The sequence below is a fragment of the Erythrolamprus reginae genome, chromosome 7 (genome assembly GCF_031021105.1).
Source record: "Erythrolamprus reginae isolate rEryReg1 chromosome 7, rEryReg1.hap1, whole genome shotgun sequence".
In the NCBI taxonomy this organism is placed as follows: Eukaryota; Metazoa; Chordata; class Lepidosauria; order Squamata; family Dipsadidae; genus Erythrolamprus; species Erythrolamprus reginae.
The window spans coordinates 26,132,204-26,158,290 of record NC_091956.1 but is presented as its reverse complement, the minus strand read 5'-3'; the positions used below and the strand labels follow the sequence as shown (position 1 = coordinate 26,158,290).

At 40.0% G+C, this 26,087-nt stretch overlaps 1 protein-coding gene across 1 annotated transcript in view; it reads left to right on the top strand.

Moving 5' to 3' along the window:
• DLC1 (DLC1 Rho GTPase activating protein) overlaps positions 1–26,087 on the top strand; it is a 395,627-nt gene that overhangs the window by 28,313 nt on the left and 341,227 nt on the right. Inside the window, 1 exon segment of the mRNA XM_070757246.1 lies at positions 817–1,899. Within this exon segment, the coding sequence (XP_070613347.1) occupies positions 928–1,899 (972 nt within the window). The 5' untranslated portion in view covers positions 817–927.

Sequence of the window (26,087 nt, the reverse complement as noted above, 5' to 3'; positions counted from 1 at the left end):
AATCAGTAAATCTATCGAGAAGGTAAATGAAAAGGAAATCACAGTTAATCAATCCCTACATATATTCAGGCTTCTACAAATAAAAAAAATATTGGGTTCACAAGAGAAGGACTGAAACTTGAGATTGACAGAAACATACCATATAATAATTCCTTTATCAAGAATAAAAAAATGCAGCCTTGGAGAAACAGGCTGAAAGTAACAGAAAAAACTGTACAGAAACAGAAAAAAATATTATTTACTTAGGAAATAAAAATCAAATGCACAGGTTTAGGATGGTAGTAGGCATTCTACCTACTTTAATTAACAATCCACTTATTCCACTAATTGTCAGCATACTAATTGAATTTAATTTTCTTCAAAGGTTTTAGGTAGGGTTTTCTTCCACTTACTTGGGTATAGCATTATACCAATGTAATAAATATGACAATTTAAAACATAAGAGTCATTAAAAGTCCGCTTTTTGACAATAATGCTATGCTTGCTTATTTTGAAATGTTGACTAGTATCATGAACTCACAAGATTTGATAGCTTTTTAACCCATGGAAAATAGTTGTCTCATGATTGAATCCATGAAAAGGAGTCATTGTCAAAATTTGGCTTAAGGAACCTGTTAATGTTCTGATAGAGTTGTTTATAACATTCTATTTTACTTCATTGAGGGAGGATTCAGCAAAGAGGAATAAAGGATATGCTTGATTATATCTGGTTTGCAAACTATTAAAACTATTCTATCAAACGATAAAAGTTTAAGGATGAATGCTTTCATTGCTTCTGACACTGGAATTCTATCTTTTTATTTTTAAAAAATACAGATATGCAAGAGCAAGAGCCATTTCATTGGATGGAAGAGTTTAGGGAATCCATAATGTTTCCTCCAGGATATATAATGTGACACTTCAGAACCAATTGTTAAATACTATGACATGTCTCTAGCAATCAGAAAAAGGAGCTGGGAAGAACATGTGACCCAATGGATGGGCTTGAACTTTGCATCTCTTGATTCTAATACATTATGCAGGCATGGCTTAGTAGCTGACAATTTGCAAGCCAGCATGGAAAAGAATGAACGTTGGTGTGAAAACTTGAAAGAAAAATGTGCTTCCTTGCCAGACTGCTGTCATGTTGGAGACTTGGTAGTCTTCCCTTCGAAGCTTTTCAGCCATGTTTCCAAAGAGTTAGATGAAAATGAAAATCATCAAGAAGAAAGTGAATTTCCCTCGCTGGAAGCTAGTGTGGAAACTTTAGTCAATGTTTCTGTTGGAAGTGATGATGGCAACGGTGGCAGCAAGAACATGGACCTCCCATTGGAGACCTTCAACTGCCAGCTTATGCCTGTCGAAGATAAATTGTTAGCTGAAAAGAACAGTTTAGAGGAACCTTCAGTGGAGATCATCTCAAGAGTAGAAAAAAAGGAACAATGCGATTGTACCACTGAACCAACTGAAAATATGGGCACTTCTCATTATGAGGGAGCGATGAAAAACAATAGCAGAGGAGAAGTCATCGTACTTGGATATAACGACTCTAATGAAAGTAAGGATGTTTCCAAAGAAAAAAACCGGGAACCTTCTTTGGAAAAAAGTATATTGGAGGAGCAGATAGTTCACGGAGCTACAGCCCTACAATATGGAAAATTAGATGTTCCTCATGAGAAGAATGACTGTACTTTATTTCATGATGAAGATACACTTTCTCGGCAATGTGGCAATGATGCAATTATAAGAGAATCCAATAGTGATTCTCACATCTGGTCAGAGGATAATAATGTGGATGTGCATAATGCTCAGGATGAACGCGTTCTGAATGCACCGTTGGCCTCAGAAGTATCAGATTTAAAGAATAAAATGGTCACACACCAACCTACAGACTGTAAAGTCATCCTGCGCAAAAAAAAGGTAAGTTCATGTTTCCAGACTTACACAGAAAGATAAATAGATGGATGGATGATAGACAGACAGATGAAAGACAGACAGATGATAGATAGATTAGATAGAGAGAGAGAGAGAGAGACAGACAGACAGACAGACAGACAGACAGACAGATGATAGGTAGATATGTAGATAGGTAGATGCTGGATGGTAGATGGTAGAGGATAGATAGGTAGGTGGATGGATGGATGGATGATAGATGGGTGAGTGGGTGGGCGGGTGGGTGGATGATAGATAGATAGATAGATAGATAGATAGATAGATAGATAGATAGATAGATAGATAGATACATACATACATACATACATACATAGATACATAGATGGATGGATGGATGGATGGATGGATGGATGGATGGATGGATGGATGGATGGACGGACGGACAGACAATCAAAAATATATTATTTATTGTTTTTTCTTAGACTGGAGAGAAAAGTTTGGTGAAATAGTTCAGTGAAATAATGTCAATTCCAAAATAAAATTCAGACTTCATGAACATGCTTAAAATAACTTGTTTAATTGGAACTAAAGCTCTAAATGGAATAAGATACTGTATATAGATCCATTAGGAAAGGGAAAATTAAAATGCTGCTATCGAGTTCAATCTCAGCATCTCTAAGCGACTACCATAATTCAAAAGTGATTTTGTAGTTGAAATAAGCTGAGTTGCTGCTGTCTTCATTGTCATCATAATTGTCAGATAGACATGAATCCACAAGTGGCGTGCCAGAAACAGTAACCGGCTTGTTATTCAGTGTTTCATATATTTTCTGAAGTCCAAAATTTAGAGGCTAGTTATTGAATTGTTTTCAAGGTACATACTGCTCTGAGTCTACAGTACATTGGTGTGAAGAATCCTTTATGACATGTGGATTTTAACTCCCAGAATTGAAGTCCACACACCACAAAGGGACCATAGTTCCGTACCTCTGGTCTATGCGATCTTTAGATAAAGTTCCTTCAATATCTTAATACAGCAATGACTAACCTTTTCTGGACCAAGCGCCGAAAGTGCATGTGCACACCTGAACTCCCAGAATGCAATTCATGTGCGGCCCACACTCCCCAGGTATGTGCTCCCTGAATGCATCCTGTCCCTGCACATGCACATGTGGCCCCTCACACCTGATCTGTGGCCCTGAAAATACACATGCGCCCCCTCAGGCACCCCATCCCTGTGCATGTGTGGCAGAGAACCGAAGACCAACTGACTGGTTGGAGGCACATACGCAGTGGAGCTGAATGGAGGCAACGGTTTGCCTGCCCACAGAGGGGGCGCTGCCTGCCACCTCTGGCACCTATACCATAGGTTCGCCATCATGGCCCTAAGACAGTGATGGCGAACCCTTTCTTCCTTGTGTGCATGCTGGAGTGCCCACACCCATAATTCAATACCTGAGGAGGGCGAAAACAGCTTTCCCCACCCCTCTGGAGGTGGGAAACAGACTATTTCCCAACTTCTGGTGGGCCTAGTTGTTGTGGTTAGCTCTGGCCCAGCTCCTGCCCCAAGGAATGTGGAGGTGGATGCAGGGGAAACATCAACATGTCATAGGCCTGTTTTATTGATGACAGACACAGGTAGTGCAGTTTCCTCGGACGAAGAAGAAGGTGGGGGTGACTTGGAAGAGGGGGGCTTGGCACACAGCCCAGGAAGCCAATCTCCATTATCTTCGGTCGATTCGGATGAGGAAGTGTTGGATCCACGCATGCGCAGAGTTATGCATAGAAGAGACCAATTAAAGAGATATTACAGGAGATAAGAGAGGCCACCTATGTTTGGGTGGGGCTCCAGTAATTAGATCTGCTGATACAAATAGCAGCGTGCTGGCTTGGCCATTGTGGAAGATTATCTGATCGCAATTCTTCAGGACCGTGCCTTGCTGTTTCCGGACTTTGTTGATTTTTCAAGACTTTGAAACCAAAGCAGAGCAAAGTGAGTGTGTTTCACTTCGTGGAAGAAGGAGGGCTGTGACGTTTCTTCACAGCTGCTCGCTAAGTACTTAAGGACTGTTTAGGGGGCTTGTACAGCTTACAAGGTTATTTTGGGAAGAGTGCTCTTTGCAATACAAAAAAGGGTGCTTTGTTTCTTTTGAATTTTGTGATAAAGAACATTGTTTTTGAACTTTCAAGTGCGTGTGTGTCTGAAATTTGTACCCTTTAATTTTGGGGAGACTCATACCATAGAGCCCAGCAGAACACTAGTAGGCTCGTGTTTCACCCTCCCTGGGTTCCAAAGGCTTCCCTGGAGCCAGGGGAGGGTAAAATGCCCTACCCCATTCCCCCCGGAGGCTCTCTGGAAGCCGAAAACACCCTCCCAGAGCCTCTGTGAGCCAAGAACCAGCTGGTCAGCACACGCATGCACATTGGAGCTGAGCTAGGGCAATGGCTCGTGTGCCAGCAGATATGGCTCCACGTGCCACCTGTGCCATAGGTTCACCAACACTGCCCTAAGATGTTCTCATCTATTCCAAGAAATATAATGTTTTAGGAATAAAAGACAAAAAGATCTGGGAAAGGTCAAAACTGAGAAGTTGATAGACAGAGCGGTATGATGTCTTAATGCAAACTCCACCCCTTCCACCGCATAATAAAAGTGCAATCTGGTTCACAAATGCATAGAGAGCATTTGTGCATTTCATTCTTTAATTAGTACATAAATGTATTCATATGAAAAAATCTATAGAAAGCATACAGGACATAATTAAGGCTATTATTTTCTAATGGGGGAGGAGGTCAACAGGATAAAGCACCTAACAGAAAATGTTTTGTCACTCTAACTGATTTAATTCAAATTTATGTTTTGTAGCACCCATGTTAAATTTATTTAGGTTACTATGCAATTTGTACTTGGAATTGACCCACAAATAAAGTCATAAATATTATTTCTGTCCCTTTGGAAGCCGTGGAATGCTATCCCACAGACTTTGGCCATGTTTGGAGAGAAGAATGATGAATTCCAAGCAATCTGAAAAGTATTTAAAACAAATGCAGAACAAAACACAGTTACTGACGGGGTGATCTCTAGACCATTAAATGACCACATTTATGCAAATTTGAACGTTGACACATTTTTGTGACAGCAGGCAGTGATAAATTTTACAGACTGCCAGTTCTGTCTAGACTGTGGACCCAAAAATCATACTACTACAGTTATGCCCCAAGTCAGAAGATACTTTAAGTTTCAGCTGCCTAAAATGGTAATAAAGGCAGCTTTATATATGACTTTTGATGCATATGCCAGGATTTGGATTATGGTTTTAAAATGTAGGCAAATAGTTCAAAACTTCTACTGCAGTTTCTCCGATTATTTCCTTTTGAATGTACAGTGGTCCCTCGATCATCGCGAGGGTTCCGTTCCAGGACCCCACGCGACGATCGATTTTTCGTGAAGTAGCGGTGCGGAAGTAAAAACACCATCTGCGCATGCGCAGATGGTGTTTTTACTTCCACCGCAGCAGCGAGGAGCCGAAGATTGGGGTTTCCCCGCCGCCTCGCTGCTGCCGCTTGTCCGCGCGCGCGCCGCCCGGCCTTCACCCGCCCACCCCGTTGCTCTCGCTGCTTCCCAGCTGGGAAGCAGCCCCCGCGCGCGCGCCGCCCAGCCTTCCCCCGCCCACCCCGTTGCTCTTATTGCTTCCCAGCTGGGAAGCGGCCCCCGCGCGCGTGCCGCCCGGCCTTCCCCCGCCCACCCCGTTGCTCTTATTGCTTCCCAGCTGGGAAGCGGCCCCCGCGGCGCGCGCCGCCCGGCCTTCCCCCGCCCACCTTGTTGCTCTTATTGCTTCCCAGCTGGGAAGCGGCCCCCGCGCGCGCGCCGCCCGGCCTTCCCCCGCCCACCCCGTTGCTCTTATTGCTTCCCAGCTGGGAAGCGGCCCCCGCGCGTGCGCCGCCCGGCCTTCCCCCACCCACCCCGTTGCTCTTATTGCTTCCCAGCTGGGGAAACTCCACCATCTACGCATGCGTGGCCATAGAAAAAAAGGGCACGCATGCGCAGATGGTGTTGTTTACTTCCGGGTTGAAAACTCGCGATATAGCCCTTTCGCGATGCTCGAGGACGCGAAACTCGAGGGATCACTGTATATGTGCGTGTATATGTATATATTTAATCATATATTGTTTTCAAGGATTTGTGTAATGAGAATACTCATGTTCAATGAAAAGAAGGCATTTTTAGGAGCAAATCCACACCATTTTGAGGTGTGTAACCTTGACAACTTTAAGACTTGTGGACTTCAACATGGCTAGCTGGGGAATTCTGGGAGTTGAAATTTACAGGTCTTAAAATTGCCAAGGTTGGCACACCTTGTATAAACGATAATTATTTCTCAGTCCTTTCAGAAAACAAAGTTGCCTAATGAAGTTATCTCTCTCTGTCACTAAGACCATCTCTTCCTAATTCCCTACCTGTTCCAAATACATAACGCTATAGTTATTCCTGGGGTGGGCTGCTATGGGTTCATCCAGGCTCGGGCGAATCCATAGCTAATTTTATGGCTGCTTTTGGCAAACCGCTAAATCTCAACCTGGGCTGGCGCCACTCACCCCTTCCGTCCAAGGAGTCTCCAAGTGGTTCATTTTGGATGTGAGGTAAAAGCAGGATCCACAGGGAGACTCAGGGAGTGGGGAAAACAGGCCTTCTGGAAATTCTGGAAGTCTGAAAACAGGCTCATTTTTGGCCTCCGAAGTGCAGGGGAGGTTGTTTTCACCCTCCCAGAGGCTTGAGCAAAGCCTCTGGAGCCCGGGGAATGTGAAAATAGATCCCCACTGTGGTACAGGAGGCTGACTAGGCCATGCCCACCATAACCCCACCCACCCAACAACAAAGCAAATTTTTGAAGCACACCCCTGAGTTATTCCCTATTCCAATCTCCTCCTGCTGCCTCAATCTTTTAAGATACCTTTAGAGTAGCATTTCTTGGGAACTTCAAGGTAGCACCTAGACTGAAGTCTGCTTGTCTTAAAAGTTGCCAAGGATTGGGGAGAGGAGTCACATTTTAACCTGACGTTAAAATGGCAGCCTCCATTTTAAAGAATGTTAACTTGTGTTCAGTGAAGGGCTCCCTGTCATAGGCGCTACCAGTGTACTCAGTGAAGGGCTACCAAAATTTTTACTACCACACTGTGGATATGGGTTATGCAGGATGCCCTGCATTTTCTTTCAGCATCTTTTAGTGTAAATTGGGTGTTCTGGGGTGGAGCTCCATTTTCACTACCCCACTGTATTCCCCACAATGTCTGGGCAGTAGCCTACCCCTGAGTGTTCTGCCAGGCCTCACGGCATGAGCCCCCAATTAAGTGCAAAGGTAGGAATTCAGACACACACACACTTGAAAAGTCAAGAACACTGTTTTTATCGAAAGTAAAATAGAAGCAAAACACCCTTTTGGTAGTCAAAGGGCTCACCTTCAAAGCAACAGACTTGAATGCGGTGAAAAACAAGAAACAAACACAAAGCCATTAACAAGCAGCTGTGAAGACATCACAGCCACTCTCCTTCAAACATTTTCAACTCACACACTTGACTATGGTTTAGTTTCAGAGTCCTGGAATCAATGCAAAGAGAGTCCTTGGAGAATCCTGAGACGAAAGCCACTTCCTCTTTCACCAAATGGATAAACTTCCACACCCAGAGGCCAAAACACTGACTATTTAACAGCAGCCCCAATTAGTCTAATGACACCCAGCCACAGGTGATCTACCTTATTTCCTGCAGTATTTACGCAGCTGCTCTTTCCTAGCAATTGCCCTGCTGCTGTGTACATCAATGAATGTTTCTCCTTCCGAATCCATTGATGATAACGATGATGAATCACTCAGGGGGCGACTACCTAATGGGCTGTCTGCCATTACCCCCTCTGAGGATCCCATTTCACTTCCACTATCTGCTTCAGACACTTCGCTGTCAGAAGCAGTCGGCAATAAAACTGGCCTCTGACCCTTGGAGGATTCACCCACATCCACCCCCACAGTCCTTGGGGCAGGAGCTGGCCCAGAGCCAACCACAACACCGAGTGTGCTGCTGTTGACCAGCATGGGCGCAAGATTCAGCTTCTTGCATGTGTAGAAGCAAAAAAACCCACCAAAAATCGGCAAAACCTCGCATGCACAAGTGTCCTTGTGTGAGATTTTGCTTCCTGCACATGTGCAGAAGCTGAATCTTACATGGGCACATGTCAGGGATGCCGAGATGTGTGCGCATCTCCATTTTTCCTACCGGGATGACGTACCGAACCGTTCATGCTGCAGCCCATGACTGCTTGTGTTGGAAGAAATGTCCACATGGGTTCAGTTCCAAGTGGAGAGAAAGACCCTGGAAGCATGGTGGCTGATTGGAAAGACGGTTTTTAGTGGTGGACAGGACCACATGGTTCAAGGTCCCAGGCAGAAAAAGAGCGAAGTTGTTAAGAGTGCTTTGGTTTTATGCTCTCTGTTGGGTTTTGAATTTGAGCTTGTGTTTTGATTCAGGGGTGGGTTCTTTTCGGTCTCCTCACAGTTCACCTGAACTGGTAGTGACCAGCTGGTGACATCACAATGACATCACCAAACCAGATTGGTCAGTGCCGGTCCATGGGCACCGCCATTTCTTTTAAAAAGTTTTTTAATTGTTTTATTTTTTATTTTTCTTCTGAGCAATTCTAGCAATGTGCAAGCAGTTGCCACCTTTTATTTTTGGCTTTGAAAAACATTTTGTTACTGTGTATGCACACATGCATAAAATGCTGGCACACCCATGAGGCACATCCATGCAGCAGGGGAGGGAGCGAACCAGCAGTAAAATAAGTTGAAATTCACCCCTATTCTGATTGGTTGTCAGACTCCCATGGGGCCATGCAGGGATTACCTCAGGGCCCGCCTTCTGCCACACGAATTCCAGCGGCCAGTTAGGTCCCACAGAGTGGATCTTCTCCGGGTCCCATCAACTAAACAATGCCGCTTGGCGGGACCCAGAAGAAGAGCCTTCTCTGTGGCGGCCCCGGCCCTCTGGAACCAACTCCCCCCAGAGATTAGAATGGCCCCCACCCTCCTTGCCTTTCGTAAGCTACTTAAAACCCACCTCTGCCGCCAGGCATGGGGGAATTAAGACTTTTTTCTCCCCCTAGGCTGTTACAACTGTATACATGGTATGTTTGTATGTATGTTTGGTTTTTATATATTAAGGGGTTTTAATTTGCTTTTAGTATTGGATTTTATTGTATATTTTCATGATTGTTGTTAGCCTCCCCGAGTTTTCGGAGAGGGGCGGCATATAAATCCAATAAAACAACAAACAAAACAACAAACAACTTTGTAGGTTGTCTTTTGAGCCCCAGGCTTGATTGACTCTTGCTGGATGATGATGTCAGGAAAGAGCCTTGAGCAATTGCTAGGCTCTGCCTGAAGGAGGTAGATCTTTGTTATGTAGAATAGACTGGTCCAGGCCTTAATGGCCTATTGACAAAGGTGGCAGAGGCTGAGTTTCTGCCTCCCTTTTAGAGGACATATTCTGCCCTTTTAATATTTCCTAAAATATCTCATTTTCCTAGGAGAGGGGTGTGGGCTAACTTCCTACACTTGCAAAAAACCAATCTTTTTTCAAGTGTGGCAGAGTCTGTAAGTATTCTCAACACATCTTCTAACTCATAGTAGATTTTGTTATCATGCAAGATTTCCTTTAAATCATAGCTGATTTTGGTTATCACAATGACTTCCAGTGCTGGAATTTTCCTATCCTGCCACAAGGATTTCCCAAGTACGTTTTTTTTCCTGTTGGGAATTTGTTTTCTCAAAGTTTTCTCTTGGGAATTTTTCAGCAATCAGAAATTTCCAATTAATCAGCAGCTGATGGAAAGGAAGTGGGTTTTCTTTTGGTCTCCTGAACTTTAGAGTACAGTAGCCCCTACTGACGTGAACAGATACTATTTTAAAGGTAAAAGTAAAAAACAATGGTCCAGTTCCTACATTTAGGGGTCATACCATTTCCCCTCTTATTGGACATGTTGGTTAAGTTCCTATCACAAAGCTTTCCCATGGGCATTTCACAGAAAGAATTTCACAGCCATTATGAAAGGATTTTTGTTTAACGTAACCATTCTTACCATTTTTCAGTATTTTAGAAGATGCTGCTATGAACAAGAATATTACATTTTTTAAAAGATGCATAGTTTCAGAATTGTTGTGGTTAGCTCTGATCCAGCTCCTGCCCCAAGGACTGTGGATGTGGGGGAGACATCCACATGCTGCAGGCCTGTTTTGCCCCCGGTGGAATCTGATGAAGGCTCCTCTGACCAAGAAGACATGAGTGACAGGGCGGAGGAGAGTGTGGCAGACAGCTCAGAAGGAGATCCATTATCTAGCTCCTCCTTGGATTCGGAACAAGAGTTAATGATACAGCCACGCATGCGGAGAGCGATGCATAGGCAACAACAACTGAGAGATTATTATCAAAGAAAATGAGGCCACCTGTGGTTGGGTGGGGCTGTGGTAATTAGTGAGGCTGCTATAAATAGCAGCCTGTGGGTTTGGCCATTGTGGAGGATTATCTGATTGTTGTGTTTAGTGACTGCTTTACTGACTTTGACCTTTTGTGTGCTGATTTTTCCCCGCTTTGAAACTAAACCAGAGCAAAGTGTGTTTCACTTTGTGAAAGAAGAAGGACTGTGAATTGCCTTACAGCTGCAAGCTAAGTATCACAGAACTGATAAGGGACTTGTACAAATTACCAGTTTGTTTGGAGATGAGTGCTCTTTGCTATACCAAAAGAGGGCTTGGTTTAAGTAAATTTTCATTGTAAAGAACATTGTTTTGAATTTTCAAACGTGTGTGTGTCTGAAATTTGTACCTGGGAATTTTTGGGAGGAGTCTACCAGAGAGCCCGACAGAACAAGAATACATGTAGTTCTCAACATACCACACTTACCACTTAGTAACTATTCAAAGTTACGACGAACCCCAGTGGTGGGCTGCTGTCAGTGTGGGCCACTCTATACAGTGATAGTAAAATCGAGGATGTGAACACAGCTGAGTGTGACCAATGGGTGCACGTGCACCCTGTGTGAGATTTAGTTTCTGCACATGCACAGGAAGCCAAATCTCACTCAAGGACACTCGCCCATGCGAGATTTTGGTGATTTCCAACATTTTTTTGCTTTCGCGTATGTGCAGAGCAAAGAAATAGGAGAAAATTGTCGAAATGTCATGCCCATGAACATCCTTGCATGAGATTTGGCTTCTGCACATGACAGGTGGCACAAGGAGCCATATCAGAAGGCGCACATTTGCATACAACACAGCTAATTTTTCACTTTGGAAATGGCCATTTCGCCCAAAGGGCAAACTAGAAATTCAGAAATCTGCTTATGTGCATTATTTCCTTCATGGTTCAGATGATGTTGCAGTCTTCTTGGGACCCATTATTTTCTTTTTGTACAAAAATATACCTTGAGGAATAAAAATGGAATAGTCACACATTATAGTAATGATTGGAATAGAGTAGAGTAGAGTACAGTAGTGTAGCGTAGAGTGGAGTGGAGTGGAGTGGAGTGGAGTGGAGTGGAGTGGAATGGAATGGAATGGAATAGAATAGAATAGAATTCTCTATTGGCCAAGTGTGATTGGACACACAAGGAATTTGTCTTTGGTGCATATGTTTTTTTTTTATTTATTTATTCTTTGTCCAATATACAATACATATGAGAGAGAATATACATTATGAATATATATATAAAAATAGGAAGTAAAAAGAAGGGAAGTGGATAGGAAGAGAATATATATAGAGGAGAGAATATATAAGATAAAAGAGGTAAGAAAAGAGAATTGGACAGGGGACGATAGGCACATCAGTGCACTTATATACGCCCCTTACTGGCCTCTGAGGAATCGGGAGAGGTCAATCGTGGAGAGTTTAATGGAGAAGTGTAGGGGATTGGGGGTTGACACTATTGAGTCCGGTAATGAGTTCCACGCTTCGACAACTCGATTGTTAAAGTCATATTTTTTGCAGTCAAGTTTGGAGCAATTGATATTAAGTTTGAATCTGTTGTGTGCTCTTGTGTTGTTGCTGTTGAAGCTGAAGTAGTCCTGAGATACAACATTTAATTATAGTCCAGGTACAAATAAACAATTTGATCATATTAGGAACCAGTCAATATAAATTGTTAGGATACAAGCAACAAAGTTACAGTCATACAGTCATACAGTAAGAGGTCATCTAACAGGAACTAATTGGGATTACACATTTTCAATGGTTAAAAACTTCTTTGGAAAATTCTTGTTCTTGTGTCTTAGCTGTCAACACGTGGAATCACAGCAGTGGGAAAGGGAATGGGCCAGCAGTACATAACTTAAGAACAGGCCATTCCTGGATTGGGTCATCTTCAATGTGGCTTGTCCATTTCCAGAACTCCCAGTCAAACCTCCTCCCTGCTATTTCATGTCTGTTGTGAGATTCTGCAAATATTTTGCAACATTCAAGTGGGAAACAAAAAGACAAAGGAAAAGAAAAAAGTTTGACAAATAAAGCTGAATTAATATTTGCCTTGGGTTGTTTTCTTTCCCCCTGGATTCCAGCCTGGCTAAATTCTCTGGTCAGGAAAGCAAAAGAGAATTTAGGTGAATTGTACACGTGGGAAAAACCCCTAAGTTACAGGAATTTATTGTCATTTCTCAGTCTTTCCTGTCCAAATTTTCTTGGCATGGGCTCATCTTAGGACATTCTACACTCCTACTTCCTTTTTAAAAAAAAAAATAATTTTATTGATTTTTTTAAATGTAAGACAGACAGAACTAACAACATTTAACATATATAGGAGCTACCATTGCTCCTCTTATTATAGAAGTCTTCCTAATACAAAAATAAAAAGCTAATTCTATTTTAGATCGATACAGAAAAGTAAACTTATCGATGAAATATCTGTTTGTATACAATACTAATATACAAAGAAAAATAAACCTAAAATTTCAAACATTTTCTATTGATTATATAATTATGATTAAATTGTTAAACTCCTACTTCCTAAGTGGCTCTAGTGATGGTGAACTTTTTTTTGCTTGGTTGCCAAAAGGGCATGCACATGCTCAACGGTGCACATGCATGTGCAATAGTGTGTGTGCATGTGCAATAGTGCATGCACATGCTCTTGCACCCATAATGAAATGACACAACCCCCTCATGCTGCGCCCCTCCCCACGCACATCTCACTGAAACCTCCAGACTTCTGGTAGGCCTGTTGTGCTGTTTTTTGTCTCCGCAGGCTTCAGGAAAGCCACTTGAAGCCTGGGGAGGGCAAAAAACAGCATAACAGGCCTACCAGAAGTTCAGGAACAACTCTCTGCAGACAACTTTCCTGAAACCTGGGAAGGGTGAAAATCACCTGACCAGCACGCATATGTATGCAGGAGCTGACATAGGGCATGCCACCTGTAGCACGCATGGCATAAGATCGCTATCATGGCTCTAGGTATTCATATCGTATTGCAGCTATGATCTGGAAGTCTAGAAATTCACATGAAGTATATATTAACTTGAGATGTGCTTTATATTGAAGCTAGAATCAGCCCACACTTCTAGAATGCCATTTATTTATTTATTTATTTATTCATTCATTCATTCATTCATTCATTCATTCATTCATTCATTTGTCCAATACACAAATACATAGGAAGAAAAATAGACATGTAGTAATATATGTAAGGGTAAAATGAACTTAGAGGAGAGGATATATGAAAGAAATAATATATATGATAAGTGAGAGAAAGGAAAGACAATTGGACAGGGGACGAAAGGCACACCAGTGCACTTATATACGCCCTTTACTGGCCTCTTAGGAACCTGGAGAGGTCAATCTTGGAGAGTCTAAGGGAGAAATGTTGGGGGTTAGGGGTTGACACAATTGAGTCCGGCAATGAGTTCCACGCTTCGATAACTTGATCGTTGAAATCATATTTTTTACAGTCAAGTTTGGAGCGGTTCGTATTAAGTTTGAATCTGTTGCGTGCTCTTGTGTTGTTGCAGTTGAAGCTGAAGTAGACATTGACCGGTAGGACATTGCAGTATATGATCTTGTGGGCAATACTCAAATCGTGTTTTAGGCACTGTAGTTCTAGGCTTTCTAGGCCCATTTGTTGTGTATCATTCTTACCCCCTCACATTTCCTGTGTTAAGCCTCATCTTATCTCTACCAGTGCTTCAATAGGACTTTCCTACATTATATATTGCTCAAAAAAATAAAGGGAATGAAATATCTGCCAATAAGACACCGTAGGCCTGGTAACTCGCAAAGTTTATTGTAATTTTAGTAACAGTAATATGCAACTGGAACTGTTAACAATAATACAATATGGCCGTGCCTGCAGCTATTTATACCCCCTGCTGCCAGGCTAATCCAGCCAATCCAAACTATGTATTTTCCCGCCCAAGGATAAGGGGCGGGCCACATTCCTCAACTGTCCTCTGGACACAACAGGGAACACTCAAATAACATATCCTAGATCCAGTGATGGGCTACCCAAATTTTTACTATCACACTGTGGGCGTGGCTTATGCATTTTGTTCCAACATCTTTCAGTGCGAATTGGGTGCTCTGGGGTGGAGCTCTAAATTTTGCTACTGGAACTGCATTCCTGACCATTCCAGTAGGAGCCCATCACTGCCTAGATCTGAATAAATGAAATATTCTCACTTAATATTTCATTTGCACAACTATCCCATTTGCACAACAGTGTGTGAAGTTGACTGTCAATCAGTGTTGCTTCCTAAGTGAACAGTTTGATTTCACAGAAGTTTGATTTACTTGGAGTTATATACTGTTCCTTAAGTGTTCCCTTTATTTTTTTGAGCATTGTATATTTTTTTAAATTTCTACCATTAAAATTTCATAATTAAATTAGAATCTGCCCTATGGCCTTCTTCAAATCTTCCTATCAAGGCTCTATCTCTCCTCCTTCCTGTTTTGCTTTGAATACAATCAATAAATCTTAGAAATGTGAAGGGACATAGGACATAAACATTAAAAGGAACTGCTGTTTACTAGACCAAAATACTCTAGCTAAAACTTTGAAGAGCCACAGCTGTGGTGGTTACAGTTCAGCAAGACTATATGTTAGCAAAAGGAGCAGCTGTGCCATAGAATGAAAGCAACCCATTTCACTTCTGTTCATAAAGGACCTTTGAAGAAACTACTAAGGTTTATACAGTATATGACACCATATTGTAGAAGACGTCTAGGTATTTGGTCTTAAATCAGCCTTCCACAGCATAATGAATTTAGGTTTTGGTAGGCTTCCCCAAACACATCTTATTAAAATGTTATTAATTAAGACTTATTACTGAATTTCCCAAAAAATAAGACCAATTAGCCTTTTCAGTGAATGAGCTGAAATAAGCCACTTTTAGGAGGGGAAAAAAGTGTGTCTTATACTCCCAAAAATATAGTATACAGGTAGTCCCCGGGTTATATCATCCGTGACGTACGACGTTTCATCATTATGACGACCCGGGGACAGCTTCGAAGCCACCGCTGCCGCCACCGCCTCTGTTTAGGCAAAGGGATCTCCACGGTGGGCGGCAGCTTTGGAGATCACATGGAGACCCCCTTGCCCGAACAGAGGCAGCGGCGGCTTCAAGGGACCAACAGCCAGTCCTTCTTGGTGCTGCATTGGTGCAGCCTCCGAGGCTGCCACTGCCACCGCCACCTCCGTTTGGGTGAGGGGATCTCTGCAGTGGGCAGCCTCGGAGGCGACAGTAATGCAGCGCCGAGAAGGACCTGCTGTTGGTCCCTTGAAGCCGGTCCTTCTCGGCGCTGTGTTGCTTTAGCCTTCAGGCTTCAACGGCTGTTGGTTCCTTGAAGAAGCCCCCCCCTACTGCTGCCACCATGTAAATCAGAATAGTCATGTAAATTGAAATATTCCAACTTACACCAAACTCGGCTTACGACCGGGCCGTGGGAATGGATCCCCATCGTAAGTTGGGGACTACCTGTATACTACTTTACAGTGCTTTATAGCCAGTGAAGGGCTACCAAATATTTTACTGCCACACCATGCAGGATACCCTGCATTTTCTTTTACAAACTTTTACTGCCACACTATGCAGGACACCCGGCATTTTCTTTCAACATCTTTCAGTGCAAATTGGGTGCTCTGGGGTGGAGTTCCATTTTCGCTATCCCACTGCGTTCCCCCCTCCCCCATCTGGGCAATAGCCCACACCTGTTTATAGCTCTCTCTAAGCGATTTACAGTGTCAGCATATTGCCTCCAACAATCTGGGTCCTCATTTTACCCACCTCAGAAGGATGGAAGGCTGAGCCAACTTATTAGTACAGTTTGACTAACATGTTGTGATAATGGAGCAAACAAACGAAAATAATAAAACCAATAACTACAAATTTACTTTCTGATAGCAGCTGGAAAAATTTCACAATTCTTCAGAGAAATTGCTATTTGCAAATGGAAAGTATTAGACTCTTCGGTCCGCAATTTGGCCCATGTTTTCTAGAGTATAAATGTCACTTTTATTTGATTTTTGTCAAGTTTTTTCGGTACCTAACTGCATTTATATCTCAATTTTTTCATGTACATGGTGGCCATTGCTCCTTTCCAGTTCTAACAATAATTTATTATTTATTTATTTATTTATTTATTATTTAGATTTGTAACCCCTCTCCGCAGACTGTCCCTTAACAAGACATTATGGTGGGGGGTTAAACATTAAATATAAAAACAATTGAAAGAAAACAGTTAAAATATTGAGTTTACTTTAGAAAGGAATAGTATATGAATTTCCTTAACAAAACATGAAGTAGGCTGTACAGTACAGCATGTTATATTTTACTCACTCTTTAAATGCTAATTAATTTCAGTCAATCTATGACTTTTTGTTAACCTACAAGCTACCTTTGGGAGTTCTGAAAGAACAGATTAGAGATAAATCATCATGAGGGGAGAAATCTTTCTACAGGATGTAGTTGCTAGAAGCTGAAAATGATTTGATGGCATACAAGTTTTTCCTAGTTTTATAATAATTTTATAAATTTACTGAACCAACTTTTAAATGTTTCATTACTGCCTTCACTCGATCTTGCTGTAGACCAGGGGAAGATTGCTACTACCACAGCTACCGGTGCACTGCACACATAGGTTTGGTTGTGTTGCCTGTATGCATGCGCTATGCACGCATGTCCCCAGCGTGGTTTTGCTTCTGCTCATGTGCAGGAAGCAAAAATGCACTGAGGACATGTACATGTGCAAGATATCAGCAATTTTTTGCTTCCGCGCATGCACTGAAGCAAAACAAATCACTGAAATCTCACATGCGCATACCCTCACAACATTTTGCTTCTTCGCATGGACACAAAGCAAAAAATTCAAAAAAAATATGGCGGCGTCCATAGGATTGCCACTGGAGTAGTCGTGCACAAGTATGCAATCTGGCGGCCACTACTGGTACGCGGTCCGCTTCTGCAATAGTAGCAACCCACTACTGCTTATAGGGAGACTATTTTTCTGTTATAATTTAGTCAGCTCCACACCATTTTTGTTGTTCTTGTTGTTATTTCATGCTGGACAAGGACTAAAACAAAGCTGTTCTGCTATAAAATATAATTTAATTCATTAATTCAGTTAAGGAGGGCCGCTGCTGGTAAAATACAGGTACAACATCTAAAGGAAGACTGATATTAAAATCCAACATTATTCCCTGGTGAGATCCATTTTGAGTCACAGCTCTGATTTTTACAATTTCACCTCCCACCCTCTCCTGACTTTTAACCCTTTCCTTCCCTCCCTTTCCCTCCCCTCCCTTCCCATTCTCTCTTCCCCTTCCCTCTCTTTCCCCTCCTCACTTTTTCTCTCCCTCTTCTTCCCATTTGTTCATCTATTTATTTATTTACTTACATCCTTATTTATTCCCACATCCTCAATGTCTTTCCTTTCATCCTCCCCTCGGTGAGACCTCCCCTCTTGGCTAATCTCCCTCAGCCTTCTCTGTATATGTTTATTTCCTGCCCTTTTTTTTCCTGTCCTGCTTTGCTATGTCAAAAAGATTCCTTCCCAAATAATAATAATAATAATAATAATAATAATAATAATAATAATAATAACAACAATAACAACAATAACAACAATAACAATAACAATAACAATAACAATAACAATAACAATAACAATAACAATAACAATAACAATAACAATAACAATAACAATAACAATAACAATAACAATAACAATAACAATAACAATAATAATAACAATAACAATAACAATAACAACAACAACAATAACAATTATTATTATTATTATTATTATTATTATTATTATTATTATTATTATTAATTAGATTTGTATGCCGCCCCTCTCCAAAGACTCGGAGCGGCTAATGCAAATAATGATGCTTTGTGGGTGATACTATTAATTACATTGGGCATAAGGGATACAGAATACTAACTTAAAGCAGTACTGTAATTAACACTTCTGGAAACTACACATTATGGCCATAGCAATAGCACTTAGACTTATATACTGCTCTACAGCTTTCTCTAAGTTTACAGAGCCAGCATATTGCCCCCAACAATTTGGGTCCTCATTTTACACACCTCAGAAAGATGGAAGGCTGAATAGCAGGGCAACAGTATACAGCCTGGCTGGACTCCTTTCTCAATTTTGAACCAATCATTAGTTCCGTTCCAGATGTTTACACACCTCCTTACCACATTGCCTCTGTTGTGGTTAGCTCTGGCCCAGCTCCTGCCCCAAGGAATGTGGAGGTGGAGGTGAGGGAGACATCCACATGCTGCAGGCCTGTTTTGCTCCCAGTAGAATCTGCCAACAAAGTCTCCTCTGACCAAGGAAGCATGAGTGACAGGGAAGAGGGGAGTTTGGCAGACAGCCCAGGAGGAGATCAGTCATCTGTATCATCCCTGGATTCTGAACAAAAATTAATGACACATCCATGCATGCGTAGAATGATGCATAGGAGACAACAACTGAAGGATTATTACAAGAGAAAATGAGGCCACCTGTGGTTGGGTGGGACTGCTGTAATTAGTGCTACAGATAAAAGTGCAGCCTGGTGTTTTAGCCTTATGGCAGTTGATCTGATTCATTGTTTCGTCAAGATCGTGGTTTTTGCTATTCAGGATTGTGTGTGTGTGGACTCTCTGGACTTTAGAATTGGACTCAATTTCCCAGTTATTGGGTGAGCAATTGGACTGCATTTAACCTGTGCCTTGTGTGTACCAGAAAATCCCTTTGACATTTAAAAAGGGAGCTGTTTCTGTTTTTCCGTTTATAAAAACTTTTGGGTTTTCTTTTTATGTGCGGAGTGTGTCTTCCTGGACTAATTACCCTGTAATTATGGGCGGTTGAGACACGCTGGCAGAACAGCCTCCTTTGATATTAGCCTCTTATCACATTATCTCCTTTAACATTGCAACAGAGCCTTTTGCCTGCTCCCTTAAGGTATCAACATCGCTCTGATGCTCCCATAATCACAACAAAAGAGAATATGTGGTGCTCTCCTTCCTACATTCTTTGCATGTTTATTGAAACTTTACAGCATGCTCTGCCTTATTTCTATGTTGCAACTAAGTTGTGTTTTTTTTTAAGATTCCTTTACAGTACAGTAGCTGAAAGGTAGAAAACCAAAAAGAGCATATCTAGAATGTGCTTTTTCCAAAGGCAAATTGTTTTTCTTTGAAGACATTTTGTTTTTTATGCAAGAAGCTTCTTCAGTTCTGAATTGAAGAAGCTTCTTCACTTCAGAATTAAGGAAGTTTCTCCAATGAGAAGGGAAACATCTTCAAGGAAAAACAAAGTTCAGATGCCTTTGGGGGGAAAAAAACACCTTTGGGACAACCATAGACAAAGACAGCATCCTTCGTCTTACCTGAGCAAAACTGAAAAGATGGTCAGCATGTAAAGGTTGAATGAAACTTGAACTTGTAAAAGTGATGACACTTTACTAGTTAAGTGATCATTATGTATCAACAACAGCGCAGGACAAAACAGATACCCAGGACAGTGACTACTGGAAGAAAGGGTCATGCCAGGCTATTGATATGGAACCCCAGATCAACTGGATTTGAGGTTACTAATAGATGAGTACATTTCTATTGAGGATTTTTAAACACCAGAAAATAAAAAATTGAAGCTGGAAAGCACATACGGAAATTACATTTGCAATGGGTTAGGAGGGGGAGGAAGAAAATATCATCTATTTTTGCCTCCCAAAAGTGGGTGGCTCATACTGTTAATGGGCCAAGCCAAAATCTTCCCAATGTCTGAATTTAACCTTATTGAGCTTAGCCTGTTTTAAATATGTCTGACATTGCAGAAATTATAACGGTATTCATTTAAAATCAAATCCTAGCTAAGCACCAGGACTTGGCTGAACAAATGCAACAGTAGAATGCACCATATCAGTGTAACACAGAACACTACATATTTGTCACTCTTTAAACTCTTTTTATTAGTTGTGAAGAATGTGATATATTTCTGCACCCTAATTTTACAGAACGCAGTACAAGACATGCCTCCAGAATCAGGTCTTTGTTGACTCAGAAGATTACTCATAAAACACACAAGTTGCCTTCACACAGATCAGAGGGGAAAAATTCTGTAATAGAGGAAGATGAAAGACTTTAAATTCTCACTGCAAATGTTGAATTGTGCCTGTAATAAACTTCACAATGAAGCACCTAACCATAAACACAGAATTGTAACTTTAGTTTTTCTCACTTCTACATCTGGACTTCAAAAATCTGGATAACTATGGAGTGGGCATTTGCTATATGTTATTGACATAAAAATCTATTGTCAGAAGGTGAAGTTCAAAATTTATTTATTTATTTATTTATTTATTTATTTATTTATTTATTTATTCATACATTCATTCATTCATTCATTTGATTCAACTCAGGGCAACTTACAACAATATAAAAATGCAATATAATAATAATAATAATAATAATAATAATAATAATAATAATAATAATAATAATAATAATAATAAAAAGTTAAATGTTAAATACTAAGCAATAAAAAAACCCTCATTAGAAAACCCAATATGCAGTCCGATCAAAACAACACACATACTATTCAAACACTGTTTGGCTGTGACAGATGTTAGTATTCATGACCCCCAGGCCTGCCAGCAGATCTTCGCAGCATTTCAGAAGGCCAATAGGGTGGGAGTAGTATTGACAGCAGGGAGGAGTTGGTTTCATAGAGTCGGGCAGCCCCAGAGAAGGCCTTCCCCCGGGATCTCGCCAATCTGCATTGCTTAGTCGACAGGACCCGGAGAAAGCCAACCCTATGAGATTTTATTGGCATTTGGGAAGTATGCAGCAGGAGATGGTCCCGTAAAATGCAAAATACTAATGGTAATTCTATATTCACATACAAAATAGAATTGACTTTCATCTCAAATTGTTGTGTACCGTTAATGCTAAGAATACTATAACATTCAGAATACCCTACGAAAATAGACTAACTATCCTGGGTCTAGAAAGCTTAGAACTGCGGCGCCTAAAACACGATTTAAGTATTGCCCACAAGATCATATGCTGCAACGTCCTTCCGGTCAATGACTACTTCAGCTTCAACCGCAACAACACAAGAGCACTCAACAGATTCAAACTTAATATTAACCGCTCAAAACTTGACTGTAAAAAATACGACTTTAACAATCGAGTTGTCGAAGCGTGGAACTCATTACCAGACTCAATAGTGTCAACTACCAACCCCCAACATTTCTCCCTTAGACTCTCCAAAATTGACCTCTCCAGGTTCCTAAGAGGCCAGTAAGGGGCGTATATAAGTGCACTGATGTGCCTATCGTCCCCTGTCCAATTGTCTTCCCTTACCTTATCTATCTATCTATCTATCTATCTATCTATCTATCTATCTATCTATCTATCTATCTATCTACATATATATATATACATATATCATATATATTCTCTCCTTATCTCTTATATCATATATCCTCTTTTTCCTTCTATCTTTATATATATTACTTAATGCCTACTTTCTTCCATATGTATTGTATATTGGACAAAGAATAAAATAAAATAAAAAAAAATTCCAAGAAATCTTTGAACAAACTCAGTGGCATGCATTATTAGCTTTTAGTTCTTAAAGTACAAGGGAAAATAATTTGTGGTAAGAGCAATGATTCAGTTTATTTGGCTGGAATAAAATCTGAAGGTGAAAGGACAACTGATTTTGGCTCATTCAATCATTTCCTGTGAAAGTTAAAAATAAGTTTTGCTGGGGGAAAATATGGCATTTGTCCCTTAAGAGCAACTACATGCAGTAGAAATTTTGTTGCCATGTGTATAGATTTCCCCATGTTTCCATCTTAATAACACAACTAAACTAGGAAAAGATTTTTCAGATATAAGTTTTCCATAGTATGCTAGAATTGTGATTTTTTGCATCGACTTGTGATTTCCAAGTGGGAAGCACCAACAGTTTTGTTGTCTAAAACTTGGGAAATAGCCACCTGTGATGTCATCTCGTATTTTGAAAGAAAAGACCGCTGGGAACTTGATTCAGAACTCTTAGGAGTAATATGCAAAAAGAAATTAGCATTTCCCCCCCCAGTTATCACTGAAGTATTTACTTACAGTAACTACAAAGGTTTCTTTCTGGAAAAAAAGTACTTTACCCAATGCTTTAAGGCCAATAAACCTCATTACATTTTACCGCTGTTTAGTGTTCCTGCATCCAGGAAAAAAAGAGAAAAAGCTGAAATCTGATCATGGAGCCAGAATTTATTTTTTAGAAACACTATCTGTATACAGTGTATGTAATCACACCTGTCCCATTTGTTATAGTTCACCCCAGACCACAGAAACCCAACTGGGATTAAACTCACAATTAAAAATAAATTCCATGGAGCTAAGCATTTATGACAGTGAAAAATAAATGTTCCTTGCAGTGTATATCGTGTGTCTGTGTTTTCATAAATTTCTTATAAAAGGTAAGAAATTCAGCAAGGCTGGGTAGGAATATTTAGCACAATGTGATTAAATCCACAACAAACAGATAATTTTGTTATGGCAGAAAGGGTTTTTGATCTTACATGACAGGAATTTTGCAGCTTAAACTTGAAAACCCACATAATATAACATTTATTTTCTTGAATAAGAGAACAGGAACAGGAATCGATGGCACGAATATGTTAAAAAAGAAATGGAAATGCCTTAGCTTAGTAATTTAAATCAGCCTATCCTCAAATAAGTTATCCATCTATGGTATATTTTATTATCAGAGTATCTTCGAGGCCGCCTTCTACCACATATCTCCCAGTGACCAGTTAGATCCCACAGGATCGGTCCTCTTTGGGTCCCGTCAGCTAAACAGTGTTGGCTGGCGGGTCCGTGGGGAAGAGCTTTCTCTGTGGTTGCCCCAAATTTCTGGAATCAGCTACCTTCTGAGATCTGTACTGCGTCCACCTTATTGGCCTTCCGGAAAGCCGTAAACACCTGGCTTTTTCCACAGGCCTGGAACCATTGACCTCAGGGGAGTTATTAGCGACGTCAGCCCATGAATGTATGGATGGCTGTAATTATTTTAAATTGAAATGTTTTTTTTAATTAATCCATGTTTGTTTTTGTTGTGAGCTGTCCTGAGTCCCTAGGGAGTTGGGCGGCATAGATATAATGTAATGTAATGTAATGTAATGTAATGTAATGTAATGTAATGTAATGTAATGTAATGTTATAATATAATATAATATAATATAATATAATATAATATAATATAATATAATATAATATAATATAATATAATATAATATAATATAATATAATATAATATAATATAATATAATATAATATAATATAATATAATATAATATAATATAATATAATATAATATAATATAATATAATATAATATAATATAATATAATATAATATAATATAATATAATATAATATAATATAATATAATATAATATAATATAATATAATATAATATAATATAATATAATATAATATAATATAATATAATATAATATAATATAATATAATATAATATAATATAATATAATATAATATAATATATGTGCATGAGTTGGCTGACTGATTTTAGTATATATGGGTTTTTTAGTAGTAATTTTAATTAATTAGATTTGTTGTCGGAGAAGGGCAAGGGGGCACAATCTGAGGTTAGTTGGGGGGAAGATCAGAGACAACATGAGAAAATATTATTTTACTGAAAGAGTAGTAGATGCTTGGAACAAACTTCCAGAAGACGTGGTTGGTAAATCCACAGTAACTGAATTTAAACATGCCTGGGATAAACATATATCCATCCTAAAATAAAATATAGGAAATAATATAAGGGCAGACTAGATGGACCATGAGGTCTTTTTCTGCCGTCAATCTTCTATGTTTCTATGTTTCTATTGGGTAACTTCACAAGGTCAAAAAGTTCCTATGGATTCTTATCCATTTATAATAGATCAGCAGGTGATGTGAAAGTTGACTTGTGCATTATTTGGAAATATTTGATGTGATAAATCTATTAAGCAACCTATTGACAAGAACTTATTGGTTAGTCTTTTATTTAACTTGTAAAATTAAGATAACACAAAACTCCCAGTTTCATCTTTGAAAGGGGGAAAAAAACTATTTTCTATTTTAATATCCTTTCATATAGAATTTGTTCCCTTAAAAAGTTAAAAATTTGATAAGAATAGAAATGCATTTATTTAACCCACTACAAACTCAAAGAGCACCTGAGCTCCTTTATTGATATTTTACCCCACTATACAGTGTGATGTAATACTCAGGTAACAAAACTCCAGACAAAATATTGGCTGCGTATTTTATCAAAGCCACTTTGAATGTAATATGCATAAACAATTTTCAGAAGTTTGGGCTTATTTTTTTTTGTTCTTTCATTCTCATGTTACTAATACAACGTCAGGAACTCCGATCTGAGTTCTTGATCCCTTAGAAATGTATAGTCGTGTTTAAAATTATACTGGCATATCTTTGATCTTTGTCAACATCTGTAGGCTGCAGATTGAGTTGGATAAGGTAAAAACGTCTCAACCTTATTGTTCCGGGTGTATTTTTTTTTCAAAACTGAGTGAAAGTAAAATGCATCTAGTATTTATTGTTTGTTTGTTTATTTGTTTATTCCAATACACAATGAGAGTTTTAGTGGGTATATATATATACACACATAGTAAAATACATGATGAAGGTTATAGAGGAGATACTCATAGTAAAATATATCTATGAAAGAGTAGAAAAGAAGATATAGTAATAGAACATATCAATGAAAGAATAGAAGAAGAGATATAGGAATAGAAGAAAGGTATAGGAGATATAGGAGAGCAATAGGACAGGGGACGGAAGGCACTCTAGTGCACTTGTACTCACCCCTTACAGACGTCTTAGGAATCTGGATAGGTCAACCATAGATAATCTAAGGGTAAAGTGTTGGGGGTTTGGGGATGACACTATGGAGTCCGGTAATGAGTTCCATGCTTCGACAACTCGGTTACTGAAGTCATATTTTTTACAGTCAAGTTTGGAGCGGTTAATATTAAGTTTAAATCTGTTGTGTGCTCTTGTGTTGTTGTGGTTGAAGCGGAAGTAGTCGCCGACAGGCAGGACGTTGCAACATATGATCTTGTGGGCAAGACTTAGATCTTGTTTAAGGCACCTAAGTTCTAGGCTTTCTAGGCCCAGGATTGAAAGTCTAGTCTCGTAGTGTGTTCTATTTTGAGTGGAGGAGTGAAGGGCTCTTCTGGTGAAGTATCTTTGGACATTTTCAAGGGTGTTAATGTCTGAGATGCGATATGGGTTCCAAATAGATGAGCTGTATTCGAGGATGGGTCTGGCATAAGTTTTGTAAGCTCTTGCAAACAGTGTGAGATTGCCAGAGCAGAAGCTACGTAAGATTAGGTTTACAATTCTTGAAGCCTTCTTGGCTATGTTGTTGCAGTGGGCTTTGGCACTTAAATCTTTTGTTATTAGTATACCGAGGTCTTTAACTGAGTGGGCATTATCTGTGATAATTTGATTATTCAGTTCGTATTTGAAGTTCAGATTCTTCTTCACAATGTGTAGGACAGAGCATTTGCTAGTTGAGATTTGGATCACAAGCTGTATTGTGTACCTAAGTTATTATTTCAGATGGCGTCCCAAGATTACATAGCTGCATTT